At 36.0% G+C, this 22,339-nt stretch overlaps 1 protein-coding gene across 4 annotated transcripts in view; it reads left to right on the top strand.

Moving 5' to 3' along the window:
* Window positions 1–267: 267 nt before the first annotated feature.
* The window catches only part of LOC149223534 (methionine aminopeptidase 1A-like), a 205,231-nt gene continuing 183,159 nt past the window's right edge, over window positions 268–22,339 (top strand). Inside the window, exons 1-6 of one of the 4 annotated variants that reach the window (XM_089385860.1) lie at window positions 269–493; window positions 646–757; window positions 2,827–2,908; window positions 3,091–3,190; window positions 19,590–19,640; window positions 21,452–21,637. In XM_089385860.1, coding sequence (XP_089241986.1) covers window positions 3,117–3,190; window positions 19,590–19,640; window positions 21,452–21,637 — 311 coding nt within the window. In that variant the 5' untranslated portion in view covers window positions 269–493; window positions 646–757; window positions 2,827–2,908; window positions 3,091–3,116. Of the gene's footprint in view, window positions 494–645; window positions 758–2,826; window positions 2,909–3,090; window positions 3,216–19,589; window positions 19,641–21,451; window positions 21,638–22,339 lie in introns of those variants that run through there. The other 3 variants (XM_089385859.1, XM_089385861.1, XM_089385862.1) reach the window with 3 other exon arrangements.

Here is a 22,339-nt window from a genome sequence, read left to right as displayed (position 1 = left end):
AAAAATATAACAAAAATATATATATATATATATATAATTTTTTAATTTAATTAAACTATATTTAAATTAAAATAAATACCAAGTAACTCTGGTTTATTATTATTATTTTTTAATATTTTGATTTATCTTAAAATCATTTTGCCTTTTGAATATTAAAATATTGAATCCAAGACCATCTTCCCAAAAACAATTAGGAATGTCTAATTTAAAATAATCACGACTTAAAAAAAAAGTTAATATTAAACCATTATTCCCAATGTTTAAACTTCTGTCCATGTGAGTTCAGAAGTGTTTGTAAGGTGTCTCGGACAAACAACGGTTTTTGGAAATACTTATCAGGCTATCCTACTAGGTATTCATTCACGCGTCCACTGTATTTTGGAACGCCATACTTGTGAGCTTTTTTGGGACAGAAACAACGAACCCGAGAGAAGATAAAAATCTATTCTTTGAAGATTGAAGGCTAGCGAGGGATACTGTTCTTGATTCCAAGGTAAACAATGTATTTTTACTGAATATTCAAAACCCTGGTATTCCGAAGCACGATTGACGCGTTTTCTGAATGAAGATTCCCTTTTGAAAATTCAGAACTTTAGTTTTTCTTTGCGTTTGGTGTTGATCCACTCCTCCTGCTTTGGCAATTAGGTTTAAGTTGCAGAGTGTTTGGTATTCATTACGCTTCTACAAAGCATACACAGTGAACCATCAAGGTTCTATCAGTCAATACGTTAGTTGGCATATATTAAAGGCACAGGAGGTATTATAACATGAAAAAAGGGAAATATGGACGATAGGTCAAGAAATATTCTTAATAAAATAAAAAAAGATCACGAAGATGGACTGAGATCTCTGTTGGTTTGTGGGTTATTGAGATCATCGTTGCCAAATCAATAACTTACCTTCAAACCAATTCGGGCATAGAGTGTTGGATATAAATTGGCCCTATAAGACATAAAACATTAATTCAAATGGGTTGATATTTCTTTCTCGACGAGTGGAATAAGTGATATCCAGTTACTTGAATTCGCTCAGCCTTATAGAGATGAATTCCGAACGTATAATCTTCAGCTAGGACAAGGTTATTCGAAAAATATATTGACTCTTGATATTGGTGTCAAATTGAAAATGCTAGCCATAGTCGGCTATGTAGGGAGGGGTAATCCCCTGTGTGTGCCAGCTGATATATGATCATTGATTATACTACGTATTTCATGTGTTATAATGATATACAAGATAGATTAGAAAAGCCCCAATGTGAAAAACAAGAAATTGCACCTTAACACAAAGATAAATTGCAAAGGTTGAAGTTTACTTTTCAGATTAAGGGAAACAGAGGTAAAAGCAGAAATTCCTGCTGAAGATAGAAATCGTACTTGTGACATGAAATGAAATGATATTTGATATTTTAAGGTCCACGAGACTAAAAATAGTCTATGAGACCATTAGCTCTCTGTTTTTCGCTTTTTGCAATTCAATCCTTTTCCGATTCAAATTGATGATGAGCTGTCCCAACCTTCCAACAATCATTTCACTAAAAAGACAATGCCAAGAAACTGATGGTAACATGTTCTCATAACTTTCTCTGATGTCTTTAAATGCATCGCATTCCAAAATGAAATGTTTTTCCGATTCCACAGCCCCATACGAACAAAATGTACACACCCGTTCTTCCCAACCTTCTTTAGGCCTTTTCCACTGTCTTGATTCACACCGAAGTTGATGTGAGTTGGTCCTTAATTGAGCAATAAGAACCTTTGCCCTCCACGAAATGCTAGCTCCAATGAACTCTTTTTGTTGTAGATCACACGTAGGGTTGAATTCCTTAATGTAATATTTCTTCTTTCTACCCAACTCTTTTCCCCATACCTTTTTACGAAACTTTTCCATAACAAAATCCTTTAGCTCCTTGCTATTTGTGGGACAGGCATTGAGGTAGATATTCCATTTTTTGCATCCATGTGTAGTTTTGTTTCATCCATGTTTTCTTTCTTCCAGTCATGCCTTCATTGAAGATAATATTAGGCCATCTACCTGCTCTCATTTGCTCAATTCTTTTTAGATATCTTATGAGCCGCACCATAGCAATTGAAATTGTTGAACTAGTTCACGGAGATTAAGTTCAGGAACTAAATCAATTATAAACCTTTCCCTGGGTCATGTCTAATTGTCATTGATTACGAATGGCTCAATGAGGAACATGCAGGGCTTGTCGATTCTAAGTCTGAATAGTCCATTACATAGGTTTCTCACTTTTGGCTTTGAAAAACATGCAGGATTCTTGTGCCTTTGATCTAACCACTGAACTGATGATATACCTTTACATGCCTAGATATTGCAATATACAAAGTCATCAATAAACTATAGCTTTTTCTTTCACATTTCATGGTCAAGTTTTGTGCTTTTTTATATCGATTGGATCTCTTTAGTCGGAATACTGATATTCTTTGATTCTCTCTGCCCACATATTTTTTATTATTGTTATGCTTTTAATCGATTTGCTTGAATTTGGTGAGCTAATTTTGAATTTTTTTAATAATTTCCTTCTAATTGCATATGTATTCTGGCTAGCCATTCTTGCTTATTTCCCTCTTCACTCAATGTATCAAGCTTGTGGCCGAATCCTGTCACTGGCAGTTATGCCTGCAAGCAAATATGGAAGCATTCGTAGTAAACAATGTTTGCTTCTTTACAGGGCTTTAGTATGTAATCATTGGAATTTTGGCTATCGTTCATGTCCGTTTGACAAGTGATATTAGTGTTTACATGTTAAAATGCTTGGAAGTGAAAAATGCTTGATATTATTTCCTGTTTTACTATCATATGCAGGTGTCTCATTTGCTTCCCGTACTTTACAACTTTGTGGTAACTTATATTTATCACAGTTTATGCCAGCTTCGTCTGAAGCAAGGCAAGTGTCTTTATCCAGCATTTAAGATATTTCAATGCCACTTGAATAATCTAGATTTCTAGTAAGTTTGTATGATGGGATGTTTCACATCAATTTCTATATCATTACATTATATTTGAATTTGACTGACTTACCACAGTTAAACTCTGAATATATATCCTTTTTAATATATGCTGAAATAGATCGGTCTTGAAGTGCGTTGGTCAAAATGGATGGATCAGCAGCTGATGGGGGCGAATCCACTTTAGTTTGTGTCCGTTGCAGCAAACCTGCTCGGCTTCAGTATGTATATATTGTGTGGGATTCCGTAAGGGTGCATTTTCTAAATTGCATTCATAATTTGTGTGGACTCATAATACACATTTCATGTTTGAACTATAATTTGACACAGTGAATGTACTAGGTTGATTATGATCTGTTTGCTGTATCATCCTGGATAGAAATTGTTAAAAAGAGGTTTTTGAAGCTGTGAATCTGTTTGGAAAGAAAATTGTATCGAAGTGCTTATATCTGCATGGTCAGGCCAATTAAATTTGCATGTTTTGGGCTATTGCTTTGGGTATTCATCTCTAAGTATTGTGAATGGCATGCCCTCTTCTATTCAGTCTGCCTTAGATATATACGAGGAATTTATTGCGTTTTTGATCTGTTTTAAATTAAGTTTTCTTTTCCGTGGATACAGACACAAACTTTCGTATTCACTTTTTCTTCTAGGGCATGTAGTGCAATGCCAAACTCTTTTCCAAATCACCATATTTATTGCCTTTCTCTTTCTCAAATTTATTTTTAATTTCTTTCAACCCATTATTTATCTATATTGAGTTTACAATAGAGAATACAAATAGCGAAAAAATGAGATAGAAACTTTTTGGAAATTTTATAAATATGGTTATGAGTTCCAAGCACAATCATTATTTTTTGTCCATTGTTATTTCATAAAAAAATAAATGTATTTATATATTTCTATCAATGCTCCCCTCCTTTGGTGTTGGAATATTCTCACGTGCCTCTTTGGTAATTCGTGAAATAAACATCCTGAGGAAACCCACTGGGCACTTCCCTTTATTTCGAGGATGTTACCTAGGGTAAACTGGATTATGCATAAGTTCAAGGCTTTGTCAACACAGGTTTCAAGGCTGTTACAACAATATACTCATTAAGAGCTTAACATGTCGTTGGGGAATTGAATCTCTGGGTGGGGAGGATAACACTCCTTACAACCACCTGGGTTAGACACAATTGACCTTTGTTTGTCAATTGGCCAAAGAAAGAAATGCAGTGCTTGATTGATGATTTTATTAATTGCGAAATTCTTGCATAATGGAGCCAATGGTTGTCCTAGTTATTGATCTAATCACTAGTAATCAACATAACTTGAATATAGTAACACATCATCAGATTGATGTTACATTATCCAACTTTATATTCTAATTCTGAATACCCAAAACTAAATGTTCATTAGCTCGAACAACACACTTAATGGTCATTTGATTGGCCTTTACATTGAGCGGATTCGAAAGTTTTACAAATTTATCTCTGCTGGGAGGTTTATTGAAGATATCAGCAATAACATGATCTTTAGATGGACAACACACAGATTCAATTTGGTTGTAAACACCATTGTCTGATTAAATGATGTTGAAATTCTACGTTTGGCATGTGCACGAAAAAACTGGGTTCTTGGCCAGGTTTATCACACTCTGTTTGTCACATTAAAATTACCTTGCTTCCTTCTACTGAACCTGCAAGTCCCTAAGTAGCCTTCTTAGCCAAATCACTTCCTAAGCTGCACTGACTGCAACTTTGTATTCAATCTTATGAATGAAAGTGCAACTATGGGCTGCTTTCATCCTAACCCATGAAACTTTTCCTAAATCAATACTAAATCCTTTTTGTTGCATTTCAATGGACCCTTTAAAGTGCGCAATCATCATAACTGCAAATATGGGATACATTTTGATGTTGATAAGATAAACTAAACTACCAACTGGCGTCTTATGTAAGTTGGCATCCATAGATGATATGTTACTTTCAGCGGACAATTTCAAATGTCTTCTGAGGGAGGGGGTAGAAGAATCCTTACAGTCCACCATTCTGAACTTCTCTAGAAGTTTTCTCACTTGCCTGTGAAAAAAATCAGTTTTGTCTGCAAAATTTTAGTTCCAGAGTCCAGGCAACAATATTGAAGCAAACCAAGATCTTTCAGCTCAAAAGCCCTATTCAATTGATTTTTCACTTGATTAATTGGACCTAACTGCCAATTATAGTCAAACCATTAACATACACTGACAACAATTTCACCATCTTTTACCTTTATATGCAAATCTGAGTATGGACTCCTTAAAGCTATCATTTTGAAGATGGTAATCAATCTTGATATACCAAGCCCTTGGAGCTTGCTTCAAATCACGCAAGTTCTTGATGAGCTTGCAAACATGTCTTTCTTTACCTTTACAACAAAATCTCCTGGTGGCTACTTTCATCTAGCTTGTGGTGGCTGTTTATGGTGCACTTTTTTGGGTAAAAATGCCTTAATTGTACATATTAATAATTAAAAGAAGCGTTTTTGATCAAAAAACTTTGTGGTCATCGCATATACAACTTTTCAACAAGATTTCCATTCAAGACGACATTCTTAACATCCATCAGATGAAATTTTCAGCCAAATTATGCTGCAAGAATTAGAACTAACCTTATTGTAATTAGTTTGGTTGTTGGTCCAGATGTCTCCTTATAGTTGATCCTTCTTGTTGAGAATAACCTTTGGAAAACACTCTTGCCTCGTGTTTATCAATGCTACCATGATGTTTTCTTTATTTATTATTTTTTTAACACTGAAAACCCATTTGCAGCCAATTTGCCGTGCTCCTTTTGGCAAAATCGCCAATTCCCAGGTGTTTTTTTTGCATCAAGGTATCATAATTAACTTGCATTGGTCCTACTTTCTTTCATTTTTCATCTGCTCCAACAAAACATGTGGATTCTTGAGTATTCACTACCTCTCCCATTAATGCAATATTTTACCTGGAGAAAATCTCTTGGCTTGGGAGACCTCTTTGGTCTAACTTTATCTACTTGAGTCACTACCTTTTCTTTGGCTTCTATATTATTATGATGATATCAGTTGGGATATTTCTTACTAGTTCTTGCCTCTCCAACATGCTGTGAAGCACTAGGTCTTTCTTTTGACAATACTCAATCACCATTAACATCTTCATAATTCTTGGGAGCATATATCCCATCATATTTCTATACTAGTAGACAAACACGTAGTAGGTGACTGAACAAAACTAACATCTCTCCTTTTCACAAGCTTCTTTGCCATTGGATCAAATATACTTGGGAGTTGACTTTGGGAGAAAAGGGATAATTTTCTGTAAAAATTCTTCCTTTAACTATTACTATTTGCAAAGTATGTTACTATGTACACATAGGATATTGTAAGGGCCACTTGGATGGCCACCACAAACTAGAGTAATGTAGGGGTAAGGGTCGTAAAAACTACCAAAATTACCCTAGATTATCTAAGAAAATTTATTACAACACAAGTGGAGTGTCCCCAATAAGATTGCCATTAGGGCACAAAAAGGAATAATATCAAATATTATGAAGATTTATTTAAGCCGTTGCCAAAATTAGCCCTACATTTGGAGTAGGATCATCCTTAACATTTTTGGAGGCCCCCCTCCCATGTTCTGTTAGCTCCACATGAGGTATAACATCATCTTGACCATCATTTTCATGTTGTTTCTCTTTCTTACAAAATGCTAGCACTAGAGTCAAGAATTTGTCATTTAATGTTTGTTTAAGAAGGCTACGTGGTCAACCTTAACAAAATACTCTCCTCTCCCCCACAACTCGATCAAATATGCATTCATGCCTCCCTTCACTCCATAGGGAATGTCTAGATAAAATAAAAGGGGTTTGGAAATTAGTGAGAGGCTTTTTGCTTATGGTGCATGGCACCTCTCCCTAGTGTTATAGCCGTTACAAAATCTAAATCTCTCCCTTAGTTTAGGCTAAGGGAGCTAGTATCTTTTATGAGAGTGAGATGTTGAGTATAGTTCTCATTCCTCTTTTGAAGAATCTCCGGGCTGGGAACCATGATGATTTGACCAAAGTCTTGTCTTTGCATAAGAGGATAATGACTACCAGATTGAATACTTATTTGAAGAGAGGCCAATTCTAAATCCCTAGCCATTCCAATTTAGGAAGGATTGAATAGCTTCCTGAGCCTTGTTTGTGCTTTGAGCAACAAAAATTGCTTTATTTGGTCAGCAACTAAAGTTTGTAGATTTAAAGATGAACATGATGTTAATTTCTAGCCTCAACAATCTAGTTAATTACTTCCTAGCAGATCATATCTACTGAATAAACAACACGACTGAGATTTTAAAATGTAAAATATAACAGCGGAAGCAAAAACAATACACCAATCTCAAAAACATGCACACACAAGATTTTTAGTCTTCAAATCCGCTGTTTAAGTCTACAACATTCAAGGGATCCCTTTTTGGGATAATGGGCCTCTGAGGGAAAATACACATAACAAGAAGTTGGAATTCATTCAGCTGATCAAACTCTTAAATTGTCCTTTGATCTGCTGGTTGATCTGGATCCTTCCCTTGCTGTCCCTTGCACTCTTACTTGAACCCTGCACACTTGAATGAAAGTCCTCCACCCAATCACTGAATTCTCAATCTCATTGCATCTTGTGGTCAAGATGTGTCATCTTCCTTAGCCTAGCCTTCCTTTTATTAGTTTGAGTTATTGATCAAATCCATAACCCTAGTTTCCAAAGTGATTGGCAATTGAGATTAGATCTCAACATCACTTGAGATCAATAGTGGAGATTCATTTAATTCACTAATGCAAATAACCTTTGCATTTCATTAGATTAACTCACTTTGTCTTATAAAAGTCGATTACTTAAATAATTAAGGTAATTGCTAAGTTTAAGGGTCAATTAGGTGACTTCCACATGCCTAGACACTTAGGTTTGTGTGGAAGTACTTGCTCGAGTTACTGTCATAAACACTGTTGTACTTGTTTTTCGTAGGCAGTTCTTGGCTGCAAAAAATACGCTGAGAAACCAACTCGACCAGTCTTTAGGTTCAAGCTGGCCTTTGAACATGAGGGGGCGCCTTCAATTGTTACGAGGCTTTGTTTAACGCTGTTCGCTATCACTGGACAACAACCTATGAAGCACAATAGCCAGATTTATGATTTATTTTGTGTGGTTGCTAATGATTGTCCAATTTTTGTTTAATCTTTGTTTATGAATAAATCCCTCTCTTGTAGAGTCCTTGGTCAAAGTTCCAACATCCAATTTGACAAAAAAAACATGATTTTTAAAGGATTTGATAGAAGAATATAAGGGAATTCATGATAATTAAGCAGTCATATTGAATACTTAATCAACCAGATAGAATGGATACGTGTAGAAGATTTCTACAGCCAAACAAAACACATTCAAGAGATGACAAATGACAACAGTTAAGAAATGTAGAGGAATTAACCAAGACAAACAGTCTAGTTAATTAATCTCTTTAAATGATTATAACTTTGCAGGGGATTTCAGAGAGATTGACACTCAATCTATTCTTACCCAGATCTCCTATGTTACTTTGAACATGTGCATAAATAAGGTATGAAAGCACTAGAAAAATATACAGGAAACACAATTTTTGTCAAGAACTAGAGCTAGAATACTTCAATTAGGATATCTATAATATTAGCTTTACAAAGTGATAGGGTTTTGGCATCAAAAGCCAACCCCTTTACATTACAATTAAAATAATATATAGAACATTACATTAAGCTGACTGTGTCTAGCTTTTGGAATAAAAATCTGAACAATAAACTAAAAATAAAAAGAATCTCTGAAAAACTGCAGGAAATTTGGAGTTGTTTGCAAGTCTTCTGCCTTGAACTCTTGAGCTGCTTAAACTGTCTGTTGGAAAATTGCACTTTGATCCCAGTTTGTTGATCTTTTGCTGCTAGGTGTCCTTTGAATGCTGATATCTCTGCCTCTAAATCTGAATAAGAATGACTGCTGATCTTCCTCCTTCAAATGCTAAAATCATGTCTATAATCTGGTTGACTGATATTTTTTGCTAGGTGTCCTTTGAATCTCCAATGCTTGAATTGACCAATGATTTTATGTCACTTTTTAAAGTGCTTCACCATTGTCGTAAAATATTTGGGAAGAAAATATTTTCCAAATATTTTGATAAATATTTTCCAAATATTTTGCTTAAACCTTTTAATTTATATTTCTCTTCTTTCATGAATTTCATAAATGAAATTCTCAAAATATTTGCTCAAATAATTGCATCCCTTAAATCCATCCATTGTTTGAAATCCATGTCTTGTTTTGAAATCTATCTTGTTTTGCCTTGAATTTATATATTTATGAATAAATAAAATTCATAAACATATTTTTTAAACCATCAACTGATTTCCTTCCCATAGATTTTAAAAACCATGTCTTGTTTCTCCTTCCCATGGATTTTAAAAACCATGTCTTGTTTTGCCATGGTTGGTAAAATATTTTTACTTTACCCTTTTACTCTTGTAAATTTTTTTGGATAAGTATTTATCCAAATTTCATTTCCTGTGAATTTATCCTCTTTATACCATAGCAAAAACATTTCTTTCTTCTCTGTCAAAATTTCGTTTTTACTCACCCTCCTTTTGTTTTCACCTGTAACCTCATTTGCATAAATATATGACCTGTAAAAATCCTTTCACCTTAGTGGCATTTTACTCAACATCCCATCTGTAAACTCATTTCATAAACATATGAAATTTCCCTTATTTCCTTTCCTGCCACATTTTATAAAATTTGAATGAATATGAATAATGGTTTTCGGGGGGTGGGGTAGGTAGTAAGTGGTTTAGGAGGGGGGTGGTCCGAAATGAATGAGAGGAGGACAACTGTAAAAAGCAGTAAAGGTGAAACGACTTAAACGACTTTTCGGGGGGGAGGGGGTAGGTTAAAAGTCGAATAGGCAACGCCCTCCGAAAACTATAGATTTGCTATTGATTTGACATTGCACACATCTCGAGGCATTTAAATTACGGTGGTTTAATGTTTGAAGTGCGGGGTGGGACATAGGCTTATTTTGACTTTTTGACTTGGCTGACGTATATAATAAGGTTTTTAAATATGGTTTCTATAGTTTAGAGGTTGGGTTTGTTATTTTTTAACTAAGTTTTAATATTTTAAATAAATAATTTTATAAAAAATATACTTATATATATTTTATAAAATTGAATTTTATTTAAAATAAAAACTATTAAAAATAACTCGGAGACATCTATAAAAACCTCATTCACTTCATGCTTTAGCAATGGAAAGTGTTAGATGGAATGATATTTAAAGGAAGGTATTTGTCAAGGTAAGGATAAAATTGAAGGAAGGTGACAAATAAATATTAAATTTTTTGTAACTTCTAGGGTATCAAAGCAAGTTACAACAGACACTCCTTACTGAGAAAGGCACTTCCTGAAGAATCACATAGAAATGACTTTCCCTTCCCCTTCTCCTTTTTCTTCTCTAGGCACTATGATGCATAGTGCCCATTCTTGTGGCAAATGAAACATTTGAGCTTGCTCAAGTCCTCTTTCTTCTCTGGTTGAGAGGTTGCACCCTTACTGTAATCTTTGGAACCCTTCTTGGCCATATTGACCAGGGCCAAGTTCTTCTCTCCATCTCCTTGCTTGTTGGCCTTAGATTCCTTGAGCCTCTTCATGGATGGAATCATCCCAAAGCATCTCATAAGTTGGAAGTTTATCCCAAGCGTAAATTCCCTTGACAAATGGTTCCAATGACTTGGGAAAAACATTTAGTACCACATTTACGAGCTCTAAATCCTCCACTTTCCCCCTAATAGCTGTAAGCTGATCCCATGCCTGGGTGATCCTCATGAAGTAACTGGTAATGCTTTTAGACCTTGATATCTAGATGGATCTGAGCTTATTTCACAAGATCATCTTCTTGTTCATGTTGTCACTCTGGAATAGGCCCATTAGAGCCTTGGACATCTCCTTGTTTGCCTTCTTCTTTGCCAAGTGAGGGATCAAATTATCCTTCATGACATTGATGATGATCTGCTAGGCTTTAATGTCTGTTTTGTGGGCTTTCAACTGCGTTGGATTTGTTGGCTATTGAATCTCCTTGTCAACAATCTTCCGAAGGGTCATTTTCTTTTATTAGCAAGGTAACCCTTGCCTTCCGGGGTAAGAAGTTAAATGTTAAATCCAACCTAACCTCAAATCTCAAATTGGTTGTTGCCATTTCTAGATTTGATAATTATTGCCTTGAGCTAAGTCCTTCTAGCACCCACAAGAATAAAAATGAGTTTGCTAGTTTACAAATATGTTAAGATCTCCTCATGGATTTGTGTTTCAGTCCTTTGAAACACCCACCAAATTATTTTCTGATCGGTATAGTCTTCTCTCCCTTTCAAGAGTGACCTTTGCCAATCTTGCTAGCTGCAATCTAACACTATCCTTCGTACATGCTATCACCATGTTGTTACAACGCTTGTAAAAACTAGTATGACTATTAGGTGATGGTTCTGGTGCTGTACATACCACTCTGTACACTGTGCAGTTGTGCAAATCTTTGTAGCACTTCCTAGTTACGTATGGCCTTGTTCAACTAGCCTTGAATTGTTCCTGTGTTGTAGGCGGCTTGTACTATGTACCTTTTCATGTACAATGGTTGCCCTAATCCGGTTGTGGCCAATGGCTTAAACTTTAGAGTATAACTACTGTGGCTCTGACAAATGGTTGTTGTAGCTATATGGTTTCCCGGTGGCTCCTTTTTTTGGTATCCCCCACATCCCATATCACTGCGTTCCCTTGTGCAACTCTAGCGGCTCAATCCCTTTTCTTTTTCGAACAATGACTAAAACATTTGCGAACTGTGTTGAAATTTTTCTTGCCCTTCACAACACTTTATATATTTTTATTTTTTACCTATAGGCCACAAATTGCTGTACAACTTGGCCTATTTATTTTTCGTTTTGTCTTTACCTTTGCTGTGTACACCGTTGCATTGCTATATGACTGTTTTTTTGGTTGCCTCATAAGATCATTGGCTCGTGTCTAGATGAACTTGTCCCGTGCGACTCTTGTATAAATTTGGCTTTTGTGCTTGTGTGCAATGTTTAGTCTTTAGAGACTATGCTCTAATACCATGCTAATTTCTAACTCCAACAACCTAGTTAATTACTTCCTAGCAAATCCAATCTACTAGATAAAAAGCATGGCTAATATTTTAACGTGTAAAATATAACAACGAAAGCAAAAACAATATAGTGTACACCAATCTCATACACATGCACACATAATATCTTTTCCCTTCAAATTTGTTGTTTTGTTAAATAAAGTCTACAACATACAAGGAATTCCTTCTTGGAATAATGGCCCTCTAAGGAAAAATACATACAACAAGAACGTGCAATTGATCTAGTTGATCAAACCCTTGATTTGTCCTTCGATCTACTAGCTGATATGCATCCTTCCCTCACTATCCCTGCCAGTGTTGCACGAAGCGCCCCCCCCGGTTCCAAGCCCCGAAACGCGTCCCGTACGGAAGCACCTAGGAAGCTTGGCCGGAAGCGGCGCTTCTGAATTCGGAAGTGCCGCTTCGGCTTTTTTAGCCGCTTCCTGGAAATTTGGAAGCGCTGTACGGAAGCGCCACTTCCGAAGCGCCGAAGCGCGCTTCGGGTGTCGGAAGCGTGGCGCTTCGGAGGAGGAAGCGTACGCTTCCCAGACGCTTCCGTACGCTTCCCAGACGCTTCCAGAAAAGCTTCCGGAAAAGCGTTTAGAAAATCGTTTTTTTTTTCAATTTTTTTTTAAATTTTAGGTGAGTTTGCTTGTTGGGGGTGGGTCCACCTTGGGTTAGGGTGACGAATGAAGGCAAAAAAAATATAAATATAGCAGATGCTCCCTCATGGTAATGTTAAATTCTTAAAGTAAAAGTGACATTCTCCTTTATTTTTCATTTTCATCCTTTTACTTAAATTTTTAACATTACCATGAAATGACTCTAGGATGTTTGAGAGTGGTTCCAGCCTCATTGGACTTCATATGGAGAAAATAGAATTTCATATCCTATTCAAAATTCAGCAGACTTAACAGTTTTCAAGTATTCAGGATCAATGGGATTGTGGCATTTCATTAGATTATATCAAGTATGAAGGTATGCGATTAGCATTTAATCAAGAGCACCAAGCCCTATATGTACCCTGGTGTTGGTGGTGTTAATTGTTGAACTCCTTTGTCACGCGGCACGCCCTTAGCAAAAAATTACCTTTCAATCAAGTCAAAATCATCGATCAAACATGTTAAGCTTTTTCTACCATATTTTAAGTCTTGAATTAGGTAGTTTGATCAAAATTGGGCAATGTTGACTAATATCCCTAGACAATCGAGGTAGAGGCAAAGGCTAGACAAGAGGAGAAGAATCTAGATTCTAGATCATTAATGTACAATGGATGTTATATCTATCTTGATTTATGCAAAAATATGCATGTTTTCATGTCTTCTACAATTAATTTGGTATTTGGGATGTTTGTTTTGAGTATAAATGCAAAAAAATATAAAATATATATATATATATATATATAGCAGACGCTTCCGCGGACGCTTCGCTTCCTAGATTTTTGGAAAATGACGCTTCGGCGTCCCCGCTTCCAAAAAACGCTTCCGCTTCGCTTCCGCTTCGTGCAACATTGATCCCTGCGCTCTTCCTCTAACCCTAAACACTTATGGAAGTCCTTCTCTACCCAGTCACTCAGATCTCACTCTCATTGTGTTTTCTGGTAAAGATGTGTCTTCTCCCTTAGCCTAGCCTTCCTTTTATAAGTTTGAGTTATTGATCGAATCCACAACCCTAATCTCTAAAGTGATTGATGGTTGAGATTAGATCTCAACATCACTTGAGATCAACAATTGAGATTCATCTAATTCACTAATGCAAATAACCTTTGCATTTCATTAGATTAACTCACTTTATTTTATAAAAGTCAATTATTTTAATAATAAAGTAATTGTTAAGGTTAAGGGTCAATTAGGTCACTTCCATATGCCTGAACACTCAGGCCTTTGGAGAGGCACTTGCATGAGCTACTCTCATCAACACACAACTTCTTTCTAGAAAAAGTTCCTTGACTAATACACTTATTCAAAAGTAGATTTGAGGCATCAATTCCTTTTAGGGTTTGGATTATCCATTTGGAACCTAAAGCTACAACTCGAGTATGAGTTTTGAAGATCCCCATCGCACCCTTATATATAGGACTGAAATGATTCCAATTAACTCGATGAAAGCTATTACTTCCTTTGATATTTGCTGAAAGAAAGCACTAGATTGATGTTTCCGTTCTTTGATATGCCCTAGTAGGAGTAAAGATGAGTTGCAACCAAAATTTTGTTGCATATTTGAAACTTGTTTCATTTCTAAGGGTTTAGTTAGCCATTTTCCATTAATTTTCCCACTCTTTGAATAAGCATTTTCCATAAATATTTAAGCAAAGCATGATAAGCAAAATGGATTACTATAAACTTGAAAATTGACTTGGTTGAAGCCAACACTGCACTTGGGCTGATAACGAATTAACGGATGTCATAGCGACTTTGCTTGTAGCATTGAGTTTTTGCCCATTGAATTTGAGATTAGAAGTTATATAAAAAGTTTGAGGGCATTCCATGGTATTTTCCACATTTTTTTCTCCTCAAGGATGGTCAGGAAGGAGTTATCTACAAAGTGCCCATTACAATTTCCCCAATTTTTGGCTGGTTAGGGGATACCCTTGATGGATCCTTTTCTTACTTTGTGGGCAAGCAAATATGCTAGAGCTTTAACTGTGATCACATAAAGGTAGGGCACCACAAGACATCTTAATAAGATTGAAGAAAAAGGTGCTCCTCTTATGAACTTGCATTTGTTAATGGATAAGCAGGCCAATGCTTATGTAAATATAGTTTCAATTGCAACTAGAAAGAAGGGCCCGAAGCACTCATGGCAATTTGAAGGGCTGTTCGACCTTTTCATAAGTCTTTTCAAAGACGATTTTTATAAAAGATGTCAAGGCCTAGGAAACTGGTTCACTCCATGCCTTCCCGAATCTGTATGATGTTATTTGAAATACATCATCCTGTTAGAATTAGTGTACCAAGGACAAGTGTTCCTAAGGCTTGGTGTCTAGCCTAGGAAAAAGTGTCCAACATGACCCCCTTGACTTAACTTTATGAGAAATAAAGTTAAAGTGACTTTATGAGACATAAAGTCATAAAGTGGCTTCATGAGACATAAAGTCATAAAGTGACTTTTTGGGATAATTAATGAAAAGAGAATGACTTATGGGTCAATGAGAGATTAAATCCCCACCTTGATCTCAATGGCTAAGATCTAATATCAACCGTTACGTCTTAGGGTTAGGTCTCTCTTCATTATGAGTGAACAAAAAGGAAACTCAAGGGAGGAAAAGGCACTATTTACATGCATTCTTCATGAGCTTTGGAGAAGAGGAGAAAAGGAGGCTGAGAAAGCAAGTACAGCAGGAGAAGAGCACATACAGCAGCAGGTACAACAAGGAGAGGGCACACATTTATAGGCTGAGCAGAGCACTGAAATCGATGTTGGGGGCAGTCTGGACCACATTAATTGCTGTCAGAAGCAGCATGGGTTTCGAGGAGCCTGGGTGTGAAATTTGAGGAAGTCTGACAGCATTTATTGCAGCCTGTCAGTCAGCAAACCAGTGCAAAAATTAAGGGAGACCAGTGCGATTTTTGAGGAGATTCATACTGCTGGCACAAATTTCAAAGGGGCTGTCAGGCATTAATTTCTAAGCAGATCTGCGCACAGAAATCGAGATTGCCAGGCACAGAATTCAAGGAGGCATCTACAGCACCAAAATCATGGAAATCTGGGCACGATTTCCTAAAATAAGTCTGCATTAATTGCTGTAAAAAATTCTCTGACAGAAATAAGAATCCCCTCTCTCACTGGTTTTCCCTTCATGGTTTTTCCTGGGTCTGTTGACCAAAATCTCGAGTAAATTTTTTTGTGGGTTACTTGTATCAGTGTTGCAAACATCTCTATTTTATCACAATAAAATCCCAAAATCGCAATATTTTGGCCTAGTCGTTTTTGTCAATTTTTACCGATATTTTGGTGGTATCTTAATTTTGCCGATGTTTGCCGATTTTTACTGATATTTTCCCTATTTTTACGATATTTTGGTTTTCTGGACCCTTGCTGATTTAATCCCCATGCTGATATTTGCAACACTGGTTTGTGTGTTGTCTCAGGCAAAGTTAAAAAGTAGAGTAGGTTCACGTGTTTCAATTTTGTAATATTCATGTTTATTACAGCAGTGAGCAAAACATGTGGTTTGGACATTAAACATGATGTGACTACACTAAACTTGAAACTCGATTGGGTCTTATGTCAAAAATTTCTTACACTTCCTCTAATAAATCCATTTTGTTCTAGGTGAATAATCTTGGGTAGAATGGCTTCACTCCCAAGGCCAATGCTTTGGCCAAGATTTTGTAAGATACATTTAAGAAGCCCATTGGTCCTCAATTGGTGTTAAGCTCGGGGATGGAACAATGAATTTCCTTGTTGATATTGGTCCCTAATGATTGCCCCTTGCAGCTTGCTTGTAAAACTGGAGCAGGTCTAGGCTAACAAAATTACTAGTTACCTTGTAGAATTTAAATGAAAAGCCATATACAAAATTGCAACTGTGAACTCATTCAAAGTCAACGACTACTTGCACAACCTTGTGTAGGCTTTTGAAAGTTTACCTAGGTCCATATCTAAGACATGTTTGCATGGCCACCCTATGTTCTTTGGTAAGGTCATGTGATTGAAACTATTTTGTACTAGGTGATATTCTATTCTTGTGACTGAAACCATTTTGTCAATATCCTCTTGTTTGGTATATATCCCATTTGGTGTTTTGATAGAATACATTTTCTGTATAGCTATGGTTTGTTCAGCCTAGGGAGGAATAGAGACTTAGAAAAGTTTTAAGATGTTCTAGGGGAGATGATAAGATATAGAGGACTGGTAAACAGAGAAAAGGGTTAACCATTCTAGGGGACAACGTAATAAGGCTAGTTTTGGGAAAAAGAGAAAAGGTCTAGTTCTTGTAGGAAAAGGAGGAAGAGGTCTAGGTCTAGTTCATAGCATTGTTTTAAAAAACGGTTGAGTTGACTCCGACTCGGCCGAGTCAGACCGAGCCAATTCCTGGCCGAGTCAGCTCGGTGGCCGAAACGGATCGGCTGGCCGGGTTGTTACTGAGCCAGTCATTGACTCGGTCAACTTGGTAACAACTCGGCCGACTTAGTAACAACTCGGCCTGCTCGGCTCTTTGACAAAAATCCTGAAGCACATTTGTCAAAAGTTGTTTCGCCTCCTACATATCAATGGTTGGGTTGTCGTTTATTGCATATTTATAGCCCTAAAGTAATCTATCACTTACAAGGCTGAAGTATGGTTATCCTAGTGGCATGAATTAGAAAACTGAAACAATGCATTGAGCCATACAATGTTTTTAAAAAGGCAAACATTCTGGCAATGGACTAATAAATACATATTTACCTCTGATTGTTCTGGAGCTTGACCAGAATTAAATCAAGGGTTTTGAGACTTCATTAGGGCCAAAGAATTGGTATTATTGTTGTTGTAGTCTAGTAATTGTCTTAGGTTGAGGCAGAAAAGGATCCTGGCATTGGTGGCTAAGTATGAACTTTGTATTGGACAGTGCACTGGGGGCCATTTTGATATAATGGATATATTCATGAGCCTACTTTGATCATATGTTGTCTTCTCTCTATATTCTAAAGCTTTGTGTTTGGAAATATGAATGAAAATCTTTAAAATTTTGTTTTTTGTTTTTTTGGTTTTTTGGTTTTTTTGTTTTTTGTTTTTTTGTTTTTGTTTTTTGTTATGTTTTTTTGTTTTTGTTTTGTTTTTTGTTTTTGTTTTTGTTTTTTTTGTTTTTTTGTTTTTAATAAAAAAATAAATATTTATGTATTTTTTACAACGACCGAGTCATTGAAATCAAATCGGTCGAGTCAATACCGAGTCGGAGCCGGAGCCGACCCTCGGCCGTTTCCGAACCGGAGTCTGAGTTTTATAACATTGGTTCATAGTATGCGGTCTATTCATGCAAGATATGCTTATTTTCTGTTACGTGTATAGTGCGTGTGATTTCTGCAACTAATGAAAGGTCATGGCTTATGGGGACCTAGACTCCATGTTAGGGAAATTTGAATTGGGGTATTGACTATTTGCATGCTTGTTAACAATGAGAGACTGTGGGTTAAACATTCTAGGTGGAGCTGTATTTCTTTTGAAGAGTTTTGGCGCAAGGGTTGTTCAGTTTGGTGGAGGAATATGGGCTTGGAGAAGTTTTAAGACATTCTAGGGGAGATGATAGAGGATTGGTAAGCAGGGAAAGGGGTTAACCATTCCAGGAGACAATGTTTTAAGACTGGTGTTGGAACAAGAGCAAAGGTCTAGTTATTGCAGGAAAAGGAGAACAAAACATAGGATGCATTGTCTTCATGCAAGACATATTTATATTCTCTCACATGCATGGTGTGTGTGATTCATGCAACAAATGGAAGGTCACAACTTATAGGGAGCTACGGTATATGTGGGTGAAATCTGAATTGGGGTATTGACTGTTTCCATGCTTGCCTAATTTGACTAAATTACTCTTAAAATTTCTTGCTTCTTTGAAGATATATACTTGCACAAGATGTGGAGAGATATATGTAATTGTTGATAAATGATGTTGAGGTGTTGGAACAAGAGAAAAGGTTTAGTTATTGCAGGAAAAGGAGAATAAAACATAGGATGCATTGTCTTCATGCAAGACATGTTTATATTCTCTTAAATGCATGGTGTGCATGATTCATGCAACAAATGGAAGGTCATGGCTTATAGGGAGCTACAGTATATGTGGGGGAAATCTGAATCTTATTGACTGTTTGCATGCATGCCTAGTTCGACTAAATTACTCTTAAAATTTCTTGCTTCTTTGAAGATATACTTGCACAAGATGTGGAGAGATATATGTAATTGTTGATAAATGATGTTGAGAAGGTGATGGCATACTGTAGCATGTGACGTTGTATAACTCATTGTTATAAATATCTCCGATCTCTCCCAATTTTTGCTTTCTCTTCTGATTTTTTTAGGCTGCTGATATACTGAATTTTCCTGGCTTGCTGATATTTCTTCTATAAGCTTCTTTCCAGACCCTCAGTGATATATTCCGTAAAATGATATTTGCAACATTGATATAAATATACATTGAATAGTCATATGACTTGTATAAATTTATTTATGTATTTATTATTGTCTATTTTTTATATATTATTATGTGATTTAGCACAGCGGCTTATTAGAATTTAACGTTAAACATTGTACTTGGTTAGTGTGTGTGATTTTTGCAACAAATGAAAATTACTTTTAAACTTGTATTTTTTAAGATTTAGGTGGCCTTCGTTTAAATTATTCAGCCATTCTGTGTTCAGTTTAATGTCTTGTTTTACTTGAGTATCTTCATTGAATTGAAATCAATCCAGAACTCTGTTATGTCTGATATGCTGACAATGTGCTATGTGATTGGATTTTTTGCAGGTGTCCTAAATGCGTTGAACTAAAACTACCACGTGCAAATGCTGCTTTCTGGTTCGTATTTCCATTTGATTTGTTGACTCTTTGGACATTCATCATTTTAATGTATTGTTTTCTTAAGTATTAACATTTATTTTCTGAAAAAAGAACTCTATATTCTGATAAATTCAAATTAGAGATAAAAATATACATCAGCATAACCTCTTGGTTCTTGTCGGAAATTCAGAAAGTCTGTGGTCATTACAGTCATCCAGGAAACAGGACAGGTCGAAATGTAAGACTTCATCTCTCAGTTTCTGAGAACAACTAAAAAGACCCATATTGACACATGGAAACACACTCAACAATCCACTGCTTTAGTTAAATCATCCTTTAACAGATCAAAAGATAGATATGGCAGATTCAGAAGAGAGATCCCCCCCATCCCTCAGTTTCTGAGAACAACTAAAAAGACCCATATTGACACATGGAAACACACTCAACAATCCATTGCTTTAGAGCAAGCATCCTATAACCGATCAAAAGATAGATATGACAGATTCAGAAGAGAGCTCCCCCACCTGGCACCCTTGAATTTTCACACAACCAGTGATCCTTCGTGCAAAGAGAGAGCAGCCTTAGAAAAGAGTCCGCTTTTGAGTTGAGTTCCCTCAAAATTCGAGTGAAGGTGATTAATTCAAACTGGTTTTTGATCTCCAGAGCTCTATTCATGATAGGTCCTAGAGCCATATTTGTGATCTGACACTTGCCATTAGCCCAGTCCATTAGCAATTTGGAGGCACCGAGCACTTGTGAGTTCTTGATTCCTTTATCTGAAGCTGATTTCATCAAAATTAACAAATCTTAAAACTCAGCTCTATTATTATTATTAATTTTTGTTGGCTGGACCCACAGGGTTTTGAACCAGTGACCCCTTCACATAAGGAGTGCCTTAACAGTACAATCCATCACCAACTGTTCTGCATCACATTGGTAAAACTCAACGCTATTATTATTTCAAAGGACAGCGCCATAAATCCAGAAAGAAAATGACATTTGTCCAGATGAAGATAACCCCTGCTCCACATATACCTGGAGTTCCTTGACAGGCACCATCAAAGAAATCCCAGGCTATAGAAAAATCACTGACAGATTCCTTTAAAATCCTGGATATCTTTTGTTTTGGAGCCTTCCAATTGTCTCTATAAGACAGTGACCAGTCTAATTTTATGGGACACCAGATCCATAGACATTTCTTTTCCTTGGAAGATTATTTTATTTCTGAATAACCATAAGCTCTACAGAACAAGGCATGGCTCTACGGGCCAAAACAGATTTGTCTAAAGTCCAGCCTTCAAAACATTCCAGCCAATTATTGTTATCCCATGTGATGTTTCCATTAGTGATCTGCAGCACCTCTTTCCAAATAGATTTTGACGATTCAAGTGACTGTCCTTGTCACATTTGTATGCTAGTCCTTCACTATCTAAATACTGTTGAAAACACAAATTTCAGTTTTATTATTGTAGGATGTGTGTAATGGTTAAGCTGGATATGAAAATATTGGAAATATCAGTATTGTTAACTCGGACACAGTATTTTATATGCAAGAATTATCAGTTCCAACAAGATAATTTCAAATATGAAAGGAAAATTATGCTTTTAAGACTATTTGCAAGAATAATATGTTGTGTGTAGGAATACAAACTTGTCCCTTGTAAATTCTAACATTATAATTCCCAAATGCTTTGAACTTTTCTATAATTAAAGTACAATAGTGAAATACCATTTAGAAGGAAAAAATTCTAAACAGTTTATTAAATATTTTCCTAAATAACATTTAATATATAATTTAATTTAACTGAACTGGTGATTTGGTTTTACAGTTCTCAGGATTGTTTTAAGGTGATGTGGAGCTCTCATAAATCTGTGCATACAGAGGTGAGATTTCCAGCACTTAGGGAAGATAGCCCAGAAGAGCAGATATCTGCAGCACTTAGTAGAGGCTGGTTATATTGCTTAAAAAAAGGCCAGACTCGAACTGCTCGACTTCCATATTTTGACTGGCCAGGGTGTGTATATGAGTAATACTATGCTGTTTTGTCAATTGACAATGGTTTTTAATTTTATATTTAAGTTGTATTTGAAATTGATTGTGGCTACACTAAAATGCAGTCCAAGTATCTGAATAGAAGAGTTTGACTTCCATATTTTGACTGGCCAGGCTGTGTATATGAGTAATACTATGCTGTTTTGTCAATTGACAATGGTTTTTAATTTTATGTTTAAGTTGTATTTGAAATTGATTGTGGCTACACTAAAATGAAGTCCAAGTATCTGAATAGAAGAGTTTGACTTCCATATTTTGACTGGCCAGGGTGTGTATATGAGTAATACTATGCTGTTTTGTCAATTGACAATGGTTTTTAATTTTATATTTAAGTTGTATTTGAAATTGATTGTGGCTACACTAAAATGCAGTCCAAGTATCTGAAATTTGAATAGAAGAGTTTGTCATCTCAACTCTGGTCCCGAGTAAAGTGTATAGCCAGGTTTTTTGGAATCAAAGATATGTCATTGTCCCGAGGGATATTATGCCTAAAATACAGTTCAAATTGAATACTGAAAGTCTGAATTTCGTTCCAATTGCTTAAAGATATAAAATTTTATAATTGTTGAATACCTTTTAGACATGTTTTCTGTAATCTTCTGTCTGTACAAGTTTACAAAACGTGGAGTTTTGTTCTTCACAATCAGTTTTTAAATGTCGATTT

The sequence above is a fragment of the Pinus tabuliformis genome, chromosome Q (genome assembly GCF_031772625.1).
Source record: "Pinus tabuliformis cultivar Carrire ecotype Pingquan chromosome Q, CPIR1, whole genome shotgun sequence".
In the NCBI taxonomy this organism is placed as follows: Eukaryota; Viridiplantae; Streptophyta; class Pinopsida; order Pinales; family Pinaceae; genus Pinus; species Pinus tabuliformis.
Note: the sequence above shows the minus strand (reverse complement) of the source record. Positions and strands in the feature narration are given on the sequence as shown.